The sequence below is a fragment of the Mandrillus leucophaeus genome, unplaced genomic scaffold, assembly GCF_000951045.1.
Source record: "Mandrillus leucophaeus isolate KB7577 unplaced genomic scaffold, Mleu.le_1.0 Scaffold636, whole genome shotgun sequence".
NCBI classification, from domain to species: Eukaryota; Metazoa; Chordata; class Mammalia; order Primates; family Cercopithecidae; genus Mandrillus; species Mandrillus leucophaeus.
Window position 1 is genome coordinate 315,080 of NW_012106875.1, and position 16,076 is coordinate 331,155.

At 37.0% G+C, this 16,076-nt stretch overlaps 1 protein-coding gene across 1 annotated transcript in view; it reads right to left on the bottom strand.

The window, feature by feature from the left end:
- The window catches only part of DLC1 (DLC1 Rho GTPase activating protein), a 468,793-nt gene that overhangs the window by 232,740 nt on the left and 219,977 nt on the right, over positions 1-16,076 (bottom strand). Inside the window, exon 5 of the mRNA XM_012000632.1 lies at positions 7,400-7,433. Coding sequence (XP_011856022.1) covers positions 7,400-7,433 — 34 coding nt within the window. The remainder of the gene's footprint in view (positions 1-7,399; positions 7,434-16,076) is intronic.

The following is a 16,076-nucleotide window of genomic DNA, read 5'->3' on the forward strand; positions in this document are numbered from 1 at the left end:
CCAAGAAAATTAATACCAAAATGCATCAAGTCTAGGCTTTGTTATTTAGTATGTTTATAAGGAGCTTGGAATAAAATTATGAAAATTCTGATTTTTCCCTTACACATTTGTCACAAAGAAGTGTTTGATTTCTATTTTCTGTCTTATGACCACAACACAAAGTTTGGAGAGACCGTGACTCTGGTATATGCTTCTGAAAGCTATCTTTCACAAGAATTTCAGGCTATAGTTATTCATTATCTTGATTTTGAACATTTTATAGCCAACCAAACAACCTCCAGGCAGGAGAATAAACATTCTGAGAAAAGTGACCAAGGAAAGCAACCAAAGTCAGGCTCTAAGTCATCTTTTTCAATGGGCCCCTTTACACATTCATGTGGCACAGATCCCCAAACAGTACCATTAATTCATGACCTGGCTGACATATTTGGCCGTTGTGTTGAGTAGTAGGAGTAATGGAGAAGGTTAAATAAAAAACGTTAGAATCATATTAATTCTAAGTCAGTAAGATTGTAGCCAGAGCATTTTTATAATTACAATTTCTTGATTAACACATATTTTACAGAATGTCTATATTTTAATAGCTATTTTAATTGCAGGACACACACAGACAATATTCTTAACCTAGAAAAGTTCATGATCTGAAGAAGACACACAGCTAAGCAAGATAATAAAACTGTAACAGAAAAGACGTAGCTTTTTGGGAGCACAGAATAAGCTCTAAGATTAGCTCTGCCTGGGAAATAAGTCTTTAAGGAAGTGAGATTATTGTTGGATCTAATGAAGCAAGTAGGATTTTCAAGACGGGGGATAAAAACAACTTATTAGGTACTATGCTCACTACTTGAGTGACAGGGAAAGCTGGACCCCAAACCTCTGCATCAAACAATATACCCATGCAACAAATCTGCACTTGTACCCCCTGAATGAAAAACAAGTTGAAACTATTTTTTCTAAAGCCATTTTTGGCTAATGATAATGCTTTGTTTTGCATGGGCTGCCATATAGCCTGACAAAATTTGTGAAGTGTTCTTTGATTTAATTTTACAATGACAGATTTCATGTTACTCCATATTAATAGTTCGCAAATACGCTCAAAGTGACATTTTAGTGACTAAAATGCAGTGTTACTTTTCCAAGACAGAGCACATTCCAAGTCTCTAATGAAACTATTTTCATTTACTTTGAAAAAGAAAAAAGAAAAAAAAGATGTGGATGGGCGTGGTGGCTCACACTTGTAATCCCAGCACTTTGGGAGGGCAAGGAGGGTGGATCACTCGAGGCCAGATGTTCGACACCAGCCAGGCCAACATAGTGAAACCCTGTCTCTACTAAAAATACAAAAAAATAAAAATAAAATAAAATAAAAAATTAGCCATGTGTGGTGGTGGACGCCTGTAATCCCAGTTACTTGGGAGGCTGAGGCAGGAGAGTCACTTGAATCCAGTAGGTGGAGGTTGTAGTGAGTTGAGACTGTGTCATTGCACTCCAGCCTGGGCAACAAGAGCAAAACTCCTTCTCAAAAAAAAAAAAAAAAAAAAAAAGGGCCCCCCATCTTTTTTTTTTTTTTTTTCCTGGGTAAGCCGTCTTTCACTCTATCTCTCTCTTTCTCCACCTATCATCAGGTGCCAGTTACATGCCACAGATCTATGCAGAACACGAAAGTAGAGAGGTAGAAGGGGTGCTATGATAGTTACAGTTTGAGCAACCAACACACAAAATGAAGAAAGAGAAAAAATGGAAAATATTGGAGGTATATCAGTGAGGCTCCTTGTGGGAAACAAATGCACATTAAGTACATTGAAGGGAGTTTAATAACGGGACCATTTATAAGGGGAAACCACAGGGCCAGAGGAGAGAATGGCTGTCAGAATTTGGAAGCTTAGTGCAAATGGCAGCCTAAGTAAGAGAAGCCAACAGCGACTCCCAGAAGCTGGAGAAGACACTGTGGCCATTCCTCAGAGATTTTGAACGAGAAATACCATTTGACTCAGCAATCCCCTTACTGGGTATGTATCCAAAGGAGTATAAATCATTCTATTATAAAGATACATGCACACATATGTTCATTGCAGCACTAGTGACAATAGCAAAGACACGGAATCAACCCAAATGCCCATCAATGACAGACTGGATAAAGAAAATGCAGTACATATACACGATGGAATATTATGCGGCCAAAAAAAGGAAGGAGATCATGTTCTTTGCAGGGACATGGATGAAGCTGAAAGCCATTATCTTCAGCGAACTAAAGCAGGATCAGAAAACTAAACACTGCATGTTCTTACTTTTAAGTGGGAGCTGAACGATGAGAACACATGGACACAGGGAGGGAACAACACTCACTGGGGCCTTTTGGGGGAGTGTGGCGGGGGAAGAGCACTAGGGAAAAGAGTTAATGCATGCTGGGCTTAATACCTAGGTGATGGGTTGACAGATGCAGCAAACCACCATGACACACGTTTACCTATGTAACAAATTTGCACATCCTGCACATGTACCACAGAATGTAATAAAATAAAACTAAATTAAATTTAAAAACAAACTTTCCAACCTCATTGTCCCACCATCCCCCTCCCCCAGTCTCCTGCTACAGCTTCTCATCCTCCTCATGGCTGAATGGGGAAGACAGAAAGCAGGGAAGTCCTTTGATTTAGTTCACATCGGTTGGCCTCCCAGGGCACAGAGGCAGGGAGAAGTAGGGCAGAGGGTGGATCTGAAGGGCAGCACAGACATGTGTCCGGTCCAATGAATGATACTGCAGCTGAATAACAAATGGCTATGTATGGACAGGTCACTCCTGAATGGACAAATGACCAGCCATGACAGTTTAATTTTACTCTACGGCTAATAAAGAGACAGATAAAATGTTGTTGGCACAGGAACTGACACGATCAGGTTATATATTTTCAAAGATAACTCTGGTAACAGTGCAGATAATAGACTGGTGTAATGAGAGGTTCAGTCAGGGAAACCAGTTCTGGATGCTTTTGTGAAAGTCCAGCGGAAAGTGAAGCCCTGCTTGAAAGCAGTGGCCAGAGGGATGGACAAGGGTGACGAGAGGGCAGTGCTGACACACCGTGTGCAGAAGGTGGAGGAGCCTGGGAGCGGCAGGAGAACCCAGGCGCCTAGCTGGCTTGCTGGGTAGATAGGATCTGATGACCTCAGGGACTGTGGATACAGGAGGATAATGGAGTCACAGGAAAATGGGACACAGCATGAACATTTCTCTGAAACTAATCTTTTTTTGAAAATCAAATTTTATCTGTTTCCGAGAGACAATTTCAGTCTAATAGACCAAAAAAATCTCTAAAGGGAGGTTAAAATGTGATCAACTCTGTCTATACTGTGACAACCTTTGAATTAACTCATTCAGAAGACTCATGGAGAAAGTGATCTCTTTCTTCTTCCACATAGAGAGCTGCTCAGCTGTTAGTACTACGAGGAAGCATTTTAGGACTTGTGGAACACACAAGGACATCAGTGATGCAGCCAGTGTCTATTCGTCCTGTAGGCACCAACTAATTATCATGAAAAACAGCTACCATTTTTTAGGACTTAGTTTGTACCAAGCCTTGTTGCCTTACATCAACAACATGGCAGATTCTTGATTTGTGTTCTGGAAATGAGGGAGATGAGGAAGTTAAGTGACTTGCTCAAGGCCATACAGATAGGAAGCAGATGTGCTGGAGGATATTCCAACGGGACTGATATACTCTTTAGAGCAGGCGTCCCCAACCTCCAGGCCCTGGACCAGTACCGGTCTGTGATCTGTTAGGAAAGGGGCTACACAGCAGGAGATGGACGGTGGGCAAGCGAACATTACGGTCTGAGCTCTGCCTTCTGTGAGATCAGCAGCAGCATTAGATTCTCATAGAAGCACGAACCCTGTTGTGAACTGCACATGTGAGGGATCTAGGCTGTGCGCTCCTTATGATGATCTGAGGTCTGAGGTGGAAGAATTTCATCCTGAAACCATCCCCCACTGCACTCCGTGGAAAAATTGTTTTCTGCGAAACTGGTTCCTGGTGCCAAAAAAGGTTGAAGCACACAAACTCTAGCGACACGATCGAAGTTATATGAAAATGATATTTATTGGATATAATTACACATATCGATACTTGTGTGATTAGTTCTGATTATTTGAAAAAGAAGTTGGTTGGATTCTGTCTCAGATCCTGAGAAGGCACATTCTCACCCAGAGTTTCCTGAAGGCAATATTTTGATTTGATTCCTTGCTTGGGAAGCTTTTTGAATAAGCAGGATTAAGAAATTCTCAATTGAGAAGAGGTGAAGGAGGGATGCCTGCCTGATGGGATATCCTCCAACTAGAGTTTGAGTTCCTATGGGGCAGAGACCATCCTTATTCATAACTGCTTTCTCAATAGAACCTAATAGAATGCCTAGAACATGTTGCTGTTCAGTAAGTATTTGTGAAATGACTGAATCCATAAAAGGCTGTTTCAAAGTTGCCTCCCTTTGAAGATTTTTGTCATCACAGGGCAGGAGACAAACAGCAGAAATGATCCCACTGAGCTGTATTATCATAGAAACATGGATCAGAATAGAAGACAGTTACTTACAGCACACACAGAGCAATCACACAACTGCAATTCAAGGATGATTAATGGAATGTGCCCAAATGATTTAATTTAGAGCTTCACAAAGCCTAGTAGAGTTGGTTCCAGTTAGCTTGGATGAGAGGTCACACAGATTAAAAATAGACTTTCTTAATAAAGAACAATAGGCTACATTCATTTAGAAAGATACAAAAAAAAAAAAAAAAAAAAAAAAAAAAAAAAAAAAAAAAAAGACAGGCCTTAGGGGTGGATATGAAGCTTAATCCTATTTAAGAGTTCAATTAACCCCGAGAAGATTGAGTGGGTCTCCTGCCTTCATGGCCATTCCTCTGGCTAGTGGAAGCTTACAAACAGAGATTCATAAAGACATGAAAGAAGCAAGATTTATATTTGTATATAGTACACTCAAAATATTTTTAATGTTTCAAATAATAAAGTTTAGAAATAGAATTATATTGCTTAGACTGTTATGGTACTTAAAACTTTTGAAATAAATCACATTCTCTTTTGAGTTGTCATATTTGTTACTATGATTCATAAAATATTCAAACATGAGCATTTGTCTTGACAGGTAAATTGAGTGCCTTGAAAAAAGATCCTTTCTTTCTTATACTTAAATGAGCAAACAAAATTACATTTTCTCCTAAATATATCAGCATATCCTCCAGAAATCTAAATAAAAATTCATTCTGGAGTAAATTCCAGTCATTCTAATATTTTCATAAAGAGCAGAAGTCAGGTTTTGCTCAAATCAGTCCATCCTGAGTTGCTAAGTGTCTGAGATGGGGCATCCAGGTGCCTGGGGCCTGTAGAGGTCATATATGTTATCTTATAGAACCTCTGAAAATTTAATCTCTTGATTCTTTTATGTGTGCCTCAGCCATCTAGAAATGACTCAAAAAGATTATGTAAGGAGGGACAATTAATTTCATTAAAAAAAATGTTGTTCTTAAGGCGGAAAATTTCCAGGATTATGATAAAAAGTAGTGGTTATATTATATTTATGTTCTCTAGTTCTTTGTTTTAAAAATATTTTCAGGCCTGATGCGGTGGCTCATGTCTCTAATCTCAGCATTTTGGGAGGCCGAGGCGGGCAGATCACCAGAGAGCTCAGGAGTTTGAGACCAGCCTAGCCAACATGGCGAAACCCCGTCTCTACTAAAAATACGAAAGTTAGCCGGGCGTGATGGCGCAGGCATGTAATCCCGACTACTCAGGAGGCTGAGACAGGAGAATGACTTGAAACTGGGAAGTGGAGGTTGCAGTCAGCCAAGATCACACCACTGTGCTCCAGCCTGGGGCAACAGAGTGAGACTCCATCTCAAATAATAATAATAATAATAATGCTTATAAAAATAAAAATAAAAATATTTTCAAACTATTTGAGAAGCTTGACAGAATGAAGAGCTTCCCCCTGTCAAACTGAAGCCATTTAACTGGAAGAGGAGAAAGAGAACTCTTTGCCCTCCTCTCTCCTCCAGCCATGGCATTTCCATTCCTTCTTTCCCCCGCAGACCAGCCAACAACTCACATCCTCATTTTCTTCTTGGGGTGTGAGAAAACTTGCTGACATTGTGGAATAGGATGACAACTTTGTTCTGTTATATACTTTGTTTAAATTGCAGTGAATCATGGGGACAGCTATTTAAGATATTGGAGATTTAACACTTTAATTCCATTCAATATGTGGTAAATATATTGGTGAAAAAATAATTGCGGTTTGACCATTCAAAGTAATGGCCAAAACCGCAATTATTTTCAATGGCCAAAACCACAATTGCTTTTGCACCAACCTGATATTAATCCTTATGGTATCAGTACATTGTTATGTTGCGTGATTTTTCTCTTGAGCTGACATGTGATGCCAGTTCAATATTTTCCCTCTATTCTGAAGAGATACTTTTCAACATTATCGAAGTGAAGAAATGAGATACAGCCTAAACATGAGACAAAAGTTTAGCTCACAGAAGGACACAAGCTAGGAAAATTCTGTGTAAAAACTACCTAGCAGCAAAAATAAGATCACTGACATAGACGGCAAACACCCCCGCCAGACCAACTCTAATGCTTTAGTGTAAAGGCACTTGAAATTTTAATATTTTCTCTAACATGAGACTATAAACTTTTAATATAGCTCTTAAAAATCACAAATGTCTACAAACTGAGTGATGCACTTCAAGTTAGACAATATACCTTTAATCTGTTTTTGTTTTTATTACACAGAACACATAAGACAGCATGATTTTTTAAAAGCACATAGATCTACCAATCCAAGTCTAATTTTTCATATTTTCATTTCTCATCAGTCCTTGTCCATTTCCCATAATACTGTTAAATAATTATAATTAGAAAAACACTCTAATTTTTTCTTCAATACAATTATTCACATTGCTTCATCACTGTAATTTTGATAGTAGAGCATCAGCTTTAAGCATCAATTACATCTTTTTCTGTGGCTACTAAGTAATGAAGATTAGAAATAAATCTTGGTAATTATTAACAACTAATTTCCAAATTCATTCCCCAGAACGTTGATCAACATCTAATTCTTTTACTTAAGAAAACAATTGTGGTGGCAGTTACAAAGAAGACCCCAAGAAACACATATCTTATTGTAACACAATGTCGTTATGTCAGAAAACCACATATATTTTTCTTATATATTGAGCAAAACAAATTTCTTTTACAGATTTTAAACAACATTTTCCCAGATATTCATGAGATGTATACATTTTATATATTTAATAAAATGCCTATTTTAAGGTGAAATTTATTCTAAAATAGATTGGTGAGAAAACACAACCAAAATGTCAACTTACCAGCCTTTTCCTTCTCTGAAATACCTGGAATAGCCTGAAAAAAAAAAGACACAAAAATTGTGGTATTATTAGGAAGAAACATCAAAAAGCATCATTAGAAATAAAATGAAGTATAATTAATGAAGCAAAAATGAAATAGAGCCTGCCAATAGAAAAATTAGCATTTTGGAACTATCAGTAAAATCACTAGATCTGTCTTTGATAACTGTAAGTCATCTTCTAATTATTCTCTTCTCTGAAGACAGACTCAAACGAATGTATATTCATATTATCTTTAACACTGGCAAAGGGCTGGGCGTCGTGGCTCACACCTGTAATCCAGAACTTTGGGAGGAAGAGGCAGGCAGATCGTTGAGCCCAGGAGTTTGAGACCAGCCAGGACAACATGGTGAAACCCCATCTCTACAAAAAATACACAAATTGGCTGGGTATGGTGGCATGCACCTATATAGTCCCAGGTACTTGGAAGGCTGAGGTAGGAGAATCACCTGAGCCTAGGGAGATCAAAGCTGCAGTGAGCTGTGATCGTGCTACAGGCTCCAGCCTGGGCAACAGAGTCAGACCCCATCTCAAACAAACAAACAAACAAACAACATTGGCAATAAATGAATCTAAAAACACTTTGAATTGGGGTAGAACTTTCGTAGTTAAATTTTCTGGTCCTATTTTTAGGAGACAGAAGCAAATTGGTTAGTTTCTGGGCATTTCAAATCTCTTCCCTGTTGCTTATTTTCTCTGTGCACTAAAGTGAGCTATCTTACCTCTCAAGGCTCAGGTTTCTTCTTTATTAATCACATCTAGATAATCACATCTACTTCACAGGATTGCTGAAAGAACTAAAGGAAGCAGCCTCTATAAAGCATAGCAGATCATCAGGGAAAAGCCACTCTTACTATCTATTAAAATGGGCCTTGTGGGTTAGTTGACTGATGTGAAAGATTTAGAAGCTCAATCCCCAGCATTTATCACTATCATTATTTAAAAACATAGGGCTCAGAATGAGATCTTTCCAAGAACTTAAAGCTTAACTGTCTAGTTCTACTGTTTGTGGATACCCCTAAACAAATGAAGCACGTTGACTTTCTGGTTCTCATTCATCTCAGTTACTCATGTATAAAATATAGTTGAGGATGTATTAACTGACCCACTGGGATTTGATGCCTTCTACCCCATAACCACTGACCACAGGGTAGATCCAAAGGTGATATTTCTTCATTTCTTCAGGGACAACATCCTCAGAGTTGACGTAAGAAAAGCACACTCAAATGGGTATTTGTGTGTGTGTGTGTGTGTGTGTGTGTGTGAGAGAAAGAGAGAGAGAGAGACCCAAGTATACCTCTGTTGTGGATCAGCCCAAGAAAATAGCATCAATCTTCATTTCTAGAAATAGCAAATATCAAGACGTCTATATCCTTGTGAAATATTGATTACTGCTGAGATCTTCACCTTTGGGATTTAGGGGATTTGGTGATTGATGCAATTATTCAACTAAGGTAAAGATTTCCTTATGGATAAAAAGTAGAGGCTGGGCGTGGTGGCTCACGCCTGTAATCCCAGCAATTTGGGAGGCCAAGGCAGGTGGATCACCTGAGGTCAGGAGTTCAAAACTAGCCTGACTAACATGGTGAAACCCCGCCTCTACTAAAAATACAAAAATTAGCCAGGCATAGTGGCAGGTGCCTGTAATCCCAGCTAGTCAGTAGGCTGAGGCAGGAGAATCTCTTGAACTCACTGCAGAGGTTGCAGTGAGCCGAGACCGCACACCATTGCACTCCATGTGAGACTGTCAAAAAAAAAAAAAAAAAAAAAAGGAGAGATACGGAGGTTGCTTTGGCAATATTATTTTACACTGAAAGCATATTTTGACTCAATCTGAATCTACGTTTAGTTGTTCAGCACTGTTCTCTGGGTGACTCCACATGCTCCCAAAGATGCAGATGTATGGATTAAATAGCAGCTTGGAGGATCAGGCCCAGAGATCAGGGCTTCCAATGAATGGCATAGGCTGCCAGCATTTCCTGGGCATTCTTTCATTTATTAAAAAGTCATCTGACTTTTCTTCTTCTTCAATAACTTCTCTGATTCAATACTAGAGGAAAGCAATTTCCTCCTTTTACAAGTGATCCTACAGTTTCGGTAATGTTTGTTTACTTTCTATGTGTCTCTTACAACGTATTTAAAATTAGAATTAAATCCAAACTGTGTATTAAATGTTAAGTCTAGCCCCTAAATTTACCCCTGATCAGGGGTTTTAAAATACATTCTCTCTTTTGTGAAAAGCAAGCGAACAGAAAAATAAACCAGAAACCCTTCTTTTATCAACCAGACTGGAAAAGTTGGTGACAGGTAATACAAGAATGTTCCCGGAGAAAGTTCCTCAGGATAAAAATAGCGAGTGCTTACTGGGTGCTTAGTATGTGTATGGTCCAGGTTTAAGCTTTTACCTGCAGAAATTCACCGCATCTTTAGAATACCCTGTAAAGTCCTGGAATGTATAGTAACTCTTTTGAGGTCATACTGTCAGTAATGGAAGCAAGGCACAACACGGGCATGCTGGCCTCTGAGCCACACTAAACAGACTTATTTTGAAATGAAGGAGGAAAAAAGTTTGGATTGGTCTTATGATAAGACATTTACTTAGAACACAAAATACCTGTACAAGAATATTTTGTATGGGACATTTAGACATTGTCTAAAGAAGCCCTCTCTTCTCATGGCAAACACATTTAAGTCAAGTTGAATGCTTTGCCCCAAATCACAAGTTGACCAGTGACAAAAACAAGTCTTTTCTATATTTTATTTGATTTCAAAAGTATATAACCAAGCATGTGTAAGTAAATATTTAATAAAAATGATAATCAGTGAGTTGGGGTATCAAGCAAAAATATATTTTAGCCTCCTTATGGCCAATGTCCATATTTCATGTAGCCAGTGTCAATTACTTTAGAATCTCACCACACTCTGCATGATTTTTAAGCTACCAAAGCTCACTTCCATTACATAACTTCAAAGACCATATTACAATGTAGAGAAAGGATAGTCAAAGTGTAGTATTCCTAGAATTTTATAACTTCTTTTTAAGAGTAAAACCAGATAGTGATAACAGGTGAATAGTCCTCCAATGGTTTATCTTTGAATTTGAGGGAGAATTGTCTCTCTAGAAAGTTGTTTATGAATAAATGTATTAAATTGTTAAATTTCTGAAATTTTCCAGAGATGAACAGCATTAGGAACAATTAAAAAATGTTGACCCTTGCTCTACAGTTAGTTAAAGCTGATTGTTAATTCTTAATTACATGCCTCACATTATCCTAGATACAAAAACTTAGGAAAATTTTCTTCTTTGTGGAATTCGTAATCTAATTAAAGAAGTTACAAAAAAGGCAAAGAATGGATGCTGAATGCGAATGATTAGCCACATCACTGGTTTGGCATTAAAAAGAGTGTGAAGAATATAGATCATTAGTGCTATCCAAGTAGAAATGGAATGGTTTTCTTGGACATGAAACCCTGGGGCAGGAGGCATTGATTGGCAGATTCTTCTCGCCCTTGGTTACTGAGAAGAGACCTGGATAGATTTGGGTCCATGTTCTGAGGTCCCATCATGTCATATCTAGTTCTGGGCTCAGAAATAAAATTTCACACAAGCTGACCATATAATAGGGTACAGAGTAGGTGTTCATCAACATTGGTGGAACTAAAACACTGAATGCCTATTTGTATATACAATTTAAATAACATGTATGATTGATGCTTATGAGAAAGCTCCCATAAAAGGCATATTTTTGAATTCATTAGGGGCTTTTGCTAATAGTTGCCATATGTTTCATTTGAACTGCATCCTCAGGAAGTGATTTAATGTTTCTTGCAATAAAGCAATTAAACAGGATTTTCCTGCTGGCCATATGGGTTCGCTGTAACTTCGTATTTTTTTTTCTCTTATTTCTCAATGGAACAAAGGAAAGTCTACAAATAACTTCCAAATGAAAGGGGAGAAGAATCATCCATAGTCTTTTGCTTTTCTTGTCTAAGATATTTAAATAATAAGATAGCACCTTTTCTATGGCTCCCAACCACCCCGGCCCCCTATACTGAGACCGTTTAATAGTTCTCCACATGTAAAGATTTCCATTGAAGCTGGCCAGGTAAGGTGTTGCATTAATACGATCGAATTTGTAAAAAGCCATTTAAAAAAGCTTTTTTAGTAAAAGAGAAGGAAACAATTTGGTTTCTTCTAATGAGATCTTTTAAAGCTGTATGTGGGAGCTTAGGCTGTGTGCATGTCTGTTTGTGTTTTTGGATGTGAAAGATGGTTGGGGAAATGCTGATTTTGACATGCCACATGGAAATGTTCTAAACATATATTGATTCTTTGGGTCTGCTGCTGAGATGGCTTTCTGCACTTCCAGGAGAACCTCAGATGGATACCTTTTAGGAACTCACACCAACCACATGGAAGCTGCTAACATAAATAGCATCATAAGTAATAGGCATCATATCTGAATCCATGACAATTGACAGTCTGAATATCTCGTCAATGGAAACATTCTAATTGAACCAATTTCTTCCTGATGATTTTAGGAATATGCTTTTTTTCCTATTTTCTCTGATTTTAGGAATATGTTTTTCTATTTTAGAAATGAAATGAAATATTTCTATTCATTTTCTTTAAGATGTTATTTTTTATGACATTTTCCTCACTTGAATGAAATATTTTCCTCCTAGTTCTTTAGAATCAGGAACATAGAATACTATCATTAAGAAGGACCTTATAGGCCAACCTCTTCAAACAATTGGCAGCTGTGATAGTATGTAAATTCTCCTGTGTTCCGTGAAACAAATTTATTTTTTGTCCTGCAGTACACAAACAGAGCACTAGCTATTTTGTGCTTTCTCTTTTTATAGTCAGAGCTTTCTTTTACATGATTTCGAATATTCAAGATGTTCGCACAGAAGTGTTTGGAGTGCTCTGTTTATAGAAATTTTCTTCATTTGCCTTTTAAAAAGTGGCTTAATTCATAGAAAAACCAGTGACAGAGTAGTTTACTCCTTTTCCTTTAAAACATTCACTTTTGTTCCCACAAAAATATGTTCCACAAAAAAAAATTGCAGAGAAATTCCAAAATAAGTAATTCTGTCCTTAGAAATTGCAAGAAAATATCCTTCAGTGATGGAACAGCCCCTGTCTCAGATGAGGGCACAAGAGCCCATTGTGGGCACATGGGCAACAGGAAGTGTTTTGGGATTCACATTTTTTGGGAAGACATGAAAGACAGCATGAAAGAAAAGAAGGTACATGGGAAAATGGGTTTGTTTTCGTCTCTTCTTCATTTAAAGACTCTTTTGAAATCACTCCAGTCTGCAATATTGTTAGCCAGTCAATGATTTCAGTCTGCTTTCATTTGAACAAAGAAGTTTATTGAAAAGCTGTGTCTGATTGGCAATCTGATATCATCTATTTTGGTTTACAAAGTAATTCTCTAGCTTTGACAGTCATCATTCTTTCATTAAAGATATAGTCTCTTCTTGATGGAGAGGGATTTAGAGATCATTCATGTTTCCCAATCTTCAGTTCTCCAAATACCACCTTCAGAATTTTTACTATATACAGGTATCATCTATAAATTATTGACTTAATAATTTAATAAAATCAAATTTAGATACATTTTCTATTTTTTACTTGTTCTAAATAATAGAAATGCAAAATTTATGGGTTTGATTTGTGGGTTATATTACTCATAATACATAGTAGGATACATAATTATAAAATTTCAGAATGTTTACCCCAGTATCAGCTGATATACCATTAGTACTGTATGTACTATATTTCGCAAAACACTGATTTAGCTCTTTCTCTCTCATGTTGCCTATGAGGATGTTGAGACCCAGATAGGTTAAGTGACTTGCCCAGTACTATACGGCTTTTTGTGTCCAGATGGAAACTAGACTGGCATGTGTCTTTATAACCCTATCTACTATACCATTATTCATAAGACCGATGAAGCCAGAGGTCAGCATGGCTTCATCCTTCCTAGTGTTCATGATTCCAAATTAACTTAGTTTCTTAATGAGATCATAGAAGACAATGGAAATTCAGTTTCACAAAGGAGAGATGATGTGCTGGTATAAGCATTGCCTTCAAGGCACAAATATCTATAACCAAAGTGAAATATTAATAAATGCATGCACAATTATCTGAGAAATGTCATTCATGCTGTGCATCCTTCTTTTTCTGGAAAAAAAAAAAAAAAGGACACATCTTACTTAATAGAAGCTGTCAGCCATATTGAGATTTAGTCCCCACTGAAATCACTGACTTTAACAACTGTCTTTCAGTTTTGTAGACTGAAATTACAGCTTTATTTATATTATATGGTGTAGAAATTTAGGGTCTCAGCTTAAAATAGTTGTTTAAACATTTGAACAAAGGCAAAGTTGGTTCTTAAGGGATATTTTGGTGCCGCTCACAGGTATGTCTGTTGGTTATCTTGAGCAGAGATGACATGACCCTCCACTAAATAAGAATGAAAGTTGGGATTGTGACCTTGAAAATTTTTTCTTTTCCTTTTCAAAACACTGGCATTTACTGTATTTAAAGCCGGTGACTCTCTCTTCAACAAATCCTGCAGAATATGTTACTCCATGCTGTCTTCCGATAGCTAAATGTTGAATTTCCGGCTGACAAAGCTCTGGTTGAGGCCACTTTTATTTGGAAATGTGGTCTAAAATAAATACTAATCATTATTCTAAGTTTTTTTTTTTTAAATAATTTCTTTAGCAAGCTAGATAAACAGAAAGGGCCCCATGACTGGGCCACATTAACTTAACTCTTCTCTGTCTTTATTGAATTTTTAAATGATAATACTCTGTATCTCTAAGAAATTTACAATTGATGATTTATTCATGGCATATCCTTCAGATATATTTTCATCCTCTAAATTATTTTCAGAATTTAAGAAATCATGTCTTTCTCTATGTTACCATTAAAGTTTATTCCAATTGAACATTGCTAACAGAAAAAATGCCTATTAAAATTAATGAATATATTTAAGTATTACATATTAATGTATTCATTCTGTCTATATTACATATATCTTCTTAAATTTGCAAACTCTTTAAAATAATTATTTGATTGTTCTGTATGTTGATTTGCCTGTGGTAGCCACTTAGAAATACTGACTATTCATGGTAGTTTTGTTTTTTAAGTCTGATCTATGAAAGTTCACAATTAAGGAGTAATGTAGACATGTAGGCTTATTTCCATTGAAGTTGATACTCAAGATAATTAACTTATTCAGAGAGCAATTGACTCAAAATAGCTGTTTATCTTTCTTTTTGTTGGACGATATCAACCAGCAATTTATCTTGCCTTCGATGTTACACTCCTCATAATGATTCATTTTATCCGTGAAGTCTGAATCGTAGCTTTTTGCTGGTGCGAAATGCTCCTTCTCACAGGATTTCCTGGGCATTACTAAGGCAATGTCCCTGCTGAAGATTTTTACTCACAGCACTGTTTTCCTTAAAATGCTTTAGTGATTCTCTTTCTTCTTCCTAGAATGCTCAGTCTGTAGCAATGTGCTCTGAGATCCTCATCCTCGTGTGCCTAGGTCTAGCTAATCATAAAGACTCATTCTAAGTACTCACTACCTACACGGTCTTTTGCTAAGTGCAGTAATTGCAGAAAAGAAATTGAAGACATGCTGTGAAAAGAAGTAATCTAATTGTGAATCCACACTGAGGACTGAAACAACACATTAGAGGTGAATATGAACACATACGAGGTTTCTTACTGCCACTTATTTGCGTGATGATTTTTGGCAGTTTTCTAGAACTCTCTGAGCTCAGTGAGATAGGGGTAGATATATCCTGGGGCTATTTGTGAGGGTTAAATGAAATTGCTGCATGGGAAGGGATTGTCACACAGCTCCATGATAGTGAACTATATTCCTACTGTTGTATTTGTTAATATGAGATTAAAAAGCAACTACTGTGTATATTTATTTGGAAATAATGCAAAGCAAGTATAGGTTGTCTGTCTCTGAGTCCTCCTCTTCCTCCAGTCCACTTAACTTATTTCCACATGTTTATTTCTCCTTTATTTATTTTGAATAATTTTAAATTATTTTCTGTGAGATTTTGAAAAACATTTTTTTTTTTTCAACTATTTTCCTTAAGTTTTATAAAGCTCAGTGTGGAGGATATAATCCTTCTCCCTCACCTTTAATTTGAGGTTTGTCACCACAAACTAGCTATTACTAGCTATTACTATTCTTTGTGCTTTTAGGTAAGCCAGTGATGATATTCTACTTGGGTCTCCATACAGAGGAGCAGGCTCCCAGTTCTGTAAGTCCTGGAGCAGCAGACCTGAGGGCATAAGTGGAAATGATCCCTGTACCAGAAAATGTGGAACGTTTATATTCTGCACTCATGTGAACTTTGGGTGACTTCTGAATTGTAGGAGATCCCTGGGACCACCACTCACATTTAATCAGAACTCTTGACAGGATTTATCACTTACTGAAATTTCCCCAAATGAAAATAAATTCCATTCACTATTCATAAATTATTGAAATGTATTCATATAATTATACATATAATATACATATATGGATATGTATATTATCATATAATATACATATATAATATACATATATCATATATGTATTACATATAT